We start from the raw sequence: 5,038 nt of genomic DNA on the forward strand, positions 1-5,038 counted from the left end.
GTTTTTTGAACATTAAAGCATGTCAACATATTCTGTTACACCAAATACACAAAATAATGATCTTTAAAAAAGCATCACATGACCCCTTTAAAATGAATATCCTCCCAAAATGTTCTTATTCTTTTCAGTGGTGACTTACGCTGTGACTTTGGTTACGGTGTGACAACATTGGTTCGAGCACATCATTCTGCACCCTAGATGTGCATAAGAGCTTTGTGCCGCTCTTTTTGAAGCGTTTCACATTTCTATCTTATTCTCATGAATGTATTTTGTAAGAATACAAATAGTTAACAGAATAAACGTTTGAATTGTATAATGTGCACCAAAGATTTTTTTCAAGATATTGTTTCTGCTGCTAAATTATACAGTCAGCTAGTTTAATTTCATAGCTTATATATTTTTTATTCAAATGTAGTTTTTCTCTGTAATGAGGAAGTGAGTATTTAGTGGATTATGTTTAACAAAGGGTTTTAAAAAAGAGTGACCATTAGTTCCACAAACACAGTATTGATATTCTGTAGTGGTGTAAAAAATAAAATAAAATAAATAAATAGCGCTGGTGTTGGATCGGTATTGGCCAATTCTTAGAATTTGGAATTCTCTATGTAATCTTACACTGCAAAATAATAACTCAAAAAAGATTAAAAGATAACATCATAATTATTTACTGAACCCTTAAATTAATCACAATTATATAATGAAAGCCATAAAAAACATACAATTAATTGTGATAATCGACATAATCGTCATAATCGCCAAAGTCCTAAAACAGACAATTAATCGCAATAACCGTGACTATTTTTTGACAATTAATCATCAGCCAAATTTCATAATCGTGACCGCTCTAAGTTAGAGTGTTTTTAGCTTATTTATGTTCATATAAAATATGACATGCAGTTGCTTCAAACAATGGTACAAACATCATTCAATGTCAATTGTGATAATCGTAATTAATAATCAAGGGAATAATCGACAATTATGATTTTTGTCATGTCATTTGTATCTTGCAGCCCTACTATATTTATTAGCCTAGTATCATTGTGGGTTTTGGTTCTTTTGCTGTTTTAGGCTGTAATTTGGCGAAGTGATATGGAGATGTAATGTGGTCAAGACCTGCCTGGAACTACTTTAGCCGTGCATTTCCCTGAAAATAATTGCTCACCTTAGAACGGTCGTCAGCCAATCAGATTCAAGCATTCAACAGCCCCGTAGTATAAGACTGCCTTAAATGGCTGAACAGATTTAATGGCGCACTGATTATTGCTCTTTTATTTCTCCATCAGTCTCCAGACAAGTACGCCGCTCTAGAGGAAACCAAGAACTACACCACTCAGTCCCTGGCCAGCGTGGCCTACCTGATCAACACACTCGCCAACAATGTGCTCCAAATGCTCGACATCCAGGCGTCCCAGCTGCGCCGAATGGAGTCCTCCATCAACCACATATCTCAGGTAACCTAGCAACACACCACACCTCCCCATACAATGTCACACTCTCTGGGCTATATTTACTGAAAGATGACTGACAGCTCGAAGAGTTTGCTAGGAGGTGACAAGTAAATGACTGTGACATAGTTAGGTAAAAGGTAGATTATAAGAAGCTTGATTATAAGTGGTTCTGACACTAATATTAGTGTAGAAATCTGTATTACTTTAATCAAACATTATGCCCTCATGAACGGTCACACATGAAAAGTACAGTTACCCAAGATTGTATTTTATTTTTTAAATTATTCAGAACTTTGGTTGGCTGATCAGACAGGATCCTTGTCCAGCCAGTTTTCGAGTCAGTCGATCTCATTGATTCTGTAATTAAACATCTTGCCACAGAGTCACAGTCTGTAATGACCTGTAATTCAGATGCAGCGTAACCACAGGGGTCTGGTGCGACTGCTGGAGTGTTTTGTGCTAGCCAAAGATATTTGCAAATGTTAGTCACACATACTCATTTGTGTGTTGCCTTATGTCCCTGCCTTCTCTCTTTTCCTCAGTCACCACTTCTCTCTCTTTCTCTCTGCCTCTCCTCTACCAGTCGCGGGAAATTCCTCCCTGTGGCGTCACATCTGGACTGTTGCATTACACAAAGCTCTGAGCTGAACTATTCAGAGTACCACAGTAAACTGGACAAGGGACCACACACATGCACCTCAAATATAGATTTAAAAAACCTCACCCTTGTGATGCTATTTAATTTTTTTCCTTTACTTTTATTGACCAAACTTGCATTATATTGATCAGAATATAATATTACAAAAGATTTCTTTCAAATAAATGATGTTCTTTTGAATTTTCTTTTCATTAAAGTATCCTATAATTGTGTCATGGTTTCCACAAAAATATTAAGCAGCAAAATTGCTTTCAACACTGATATTAATAATAAATGTTTCTTGAGCAGCAAATCAGCATATTAGAATGATTTCTGAAGAATCATGTGACTCTTGAAGACTTGAGTAATGAGTTTATCTTTGTCATTACAGGAATAAATTACATTTTAAAATATATTCAAGCAGAAAATAGTTATTTTAAATTGTAATAATTTTCACTATTACTTTTTTCGCTGTATTTTATATATGGATATGGAATGAAAGATATAGAATGTACTTCATGTTAGCTTGCTTATCTTGCTCAAGAGCAATCTGTGTAAGTCCACAAGTCACACTAACAAGAAACTATGCTTCTAACCTATAGCTGTAGTTCCAACCACACAGCTTTGCAGTGCAATTTGCAGATGTTTGTTGGAACTGTGTTTTTGGGAAACGCTGAATCGTTGAACTATGTTGCTAATGACGGAACTTGCGACCATAGTTTGCCAGCGATGCTTCTGGGAAACACGGCCCAGGTCAACAGCAGCTGCCTATTTCTCCATAATGAATGATTTCTCTCTTCCAGTTTTCATTGTTTTTTTGTTTTTGTCTCCATATCTCTGATCTGTCTTCTCTCCACTGCCCTCATCTGTGGACCCAGTTGTTGTTCTGGACTCGATTCCTATTTACCATATCACTGTCACTTAATACTGAAAATCATTTAGCTGTGTTTGAGAAGCCAGCAGCAGAGGCTTATCCCCTCTGTGCTTCCTCTGTTATTTTTTATTTAACAGCTGTCAACAGCATGGGCTCTAAAGCGATTAAACACAGCGGCACAACATCTAATGCAGCTCTTCTCGTGAAGTGGTTTTGACACGATCCTCTCCCAAATTGCCGTGTGAAATGAAACAGAACTCCACCGACAGGGATTTCAGACCTCTCACAACTACACGCTTTAATAATCCAATCCAATCCAATGTTCCAATGTTTTGGAACCCGTTTCCACAGATAATAGAGGCCATCGTTTTTTTTCTCAAGATTTCTTTCTCCAATGAAGTTAGTAAATTCTTGCTATTGTAGCTTTAAGACTTCTGTACGTAAATGTCCTATATTATAATTGGCTATCATGGATACAAATATGGTTTTAATTCTAAATGACCCAGTTTAGTTTTAGTACATCTCGGAATTTCTTCAGACTTTTAAAACTTTTTTTTTTTGTTCTTTCACTTCTCCAATCCAGACGGTGGACATCCACAAAGAAAAAGTGGCGAGGCGGGAGATCGGCATCCTCACAACCAATAAGAACACCTCACGCACGCATAAAATCATTGCTCCAGCCAATCCCGAGAGGCCAGTGCGGTTTATTCGCAAACCTATCGATTACAGCACGCTGGACGATATCGGTCACGGTGTGAAGGTAGGACACAGGCTCACCTCAGGGGGAATGATTTCTCAGACTAACATGTTTGTTTTGAACTAACAAATGCCAGAATCTGACGTGGGTTTTCTTGGTGTCTGAGATGTCACTAACCTCTCTGTGCTTCCTCTCACTTCTGTTCTCTGCTTCGCTCTTGGTTTAAGTGGTTGCTTAGGTTCAAGGTAAGGGTCTTTACAGCTATCTTATGATCAGGTGACATGAATGGAGAAGGAATAAGGTTTGATTCCTTAGTTCATATGATCTAAATATGGACTGAGAATACTGATATTCTGTATTTGGTTCATTCTAGGTTTAAAGGCTTGTCAGTTTTTACAAAAACGCTATTTGGAGACTCAGAAATTTCTTATATAGACGCATTAATGACTGAGGAATCGAAATGGAGCAAATAATATTTTAGTTTGATTTTGCAAATTAGGATTTGAACACCGTTTTGGAAATCATCCCTGTTTCTTCTTTCATCCTTTCTATATCACATTTGCATTTTTATCATTGTTGCATGTTGCTCAGGAGTAGGTGTGTGTGTGTGTCTGTGTGTGTGTGTGTGTGTGTGTGTGTGTGAGAGAGAGATTGTTCTGTTTGTTTGGTCTTTTCTTTGTTTTCTTTAAAAAAACTAAATGAGATAAAACACTTTTTCACAGTCTTTCTCTCTGTGGCTCTACATTTTATGTGGCTGTTCTAGCCTATTGTCGACTTAGATACTGTTTTCCTCCTCTTCCATGCAATTGAGATGTTTTTGTTAACAGCTAAAGGCTGTTTTTGATATTGTTGATTTTGCTGTTATTGTCATAGGTCAACACCCAGAACATGAAGATGGGCAGCCTTCTTCGCACCACACCTCCAACACAGAAACCACCCAGCCCCCCAATGCCAGGCAAAGGCACCATAGGGTATGTATATGGGCTTTATAGCTCTAGGGGTCACGAATGAGAGAATTGAGACTGAGATTGTGGCAGTGGATGACTCATTTTGTGAGTTTTTGCTTATAATACTTACATCTCCGAGGTTCTTCATTGAGCAGCACAAAATCTTTTGATTTAAAGGGGTCATATGATGCTGCTAAAAAGAACATTATTTTGTGTATTTGGTGTAATGAAATGTGTTTATGCGGTTTAAGGTAAAAAAAACGCATTATTTTCCACATACTGTACATTATTGTTTCTCCTCTATGCCCCGCCTTTTTGAAACGCGTCGATTTTTACAAAGCTCATCGTTCTGAAAAAAAGAGGGGTGCTGTGATTGGCCAGCTATCCAGTGCGTTGTGATTGGCCGAATACCTCAAGCGTGTGACGGAAATGTTA

At 37.6% G+C, this 5,038-nt stretch overlaps 1 protein-coding gene across 1 annotated transcript in view; it reads left to right on the forward strand.

The window, feature by feature from the left end:
* Window positions 1-5,038, forward strand: part of LOC107668354 (abl interactor 2-like) — a 54,697-nt gene that overhangs the window by 39,610 nt on the left and 10,049 nt on the right. Inside the window, exons 2-5 of the mRNA XM_016460199.1 lie at window positions 1,284-1,451; window positions 3,543-3,719; window positions 3,884-3,901; window positions 4,530-4,627. Coding sequence (XP_016315685.1) covers window positions 1,284-1,451; window positions 3,543-3,719; window positions 3,884-3,901; window positions 4,530-4,627 — 461 coding nt within the window. The remainder of the gene's footprint in view (window positions 1-1,283; window positions 1,452-3,542; window positions 3,720-3,883; window positions 3,902-4,529; window positions 4,628-5,038) is intronic.

This window comes from Sinocyclocheilus anshuiensis, unplaced genomic scaffold, assembly GCF_001515605.1.
Source record: "Sinocyclocheilus anshuiensis isolate Anshui unplaced genomic scaffold, SAMN03320099.WGS_v1.1 scaffold1237, whole genome shotgun sequence".
In the NCBI taxonomy this organism is placed as follows: Eukaryota; Metazoa; Chordata; class Actinopteri; order Cypriniformes; family Cyprinidae; genus Sinocyclocheilus; species Sinocyclocheilus anshuiensis.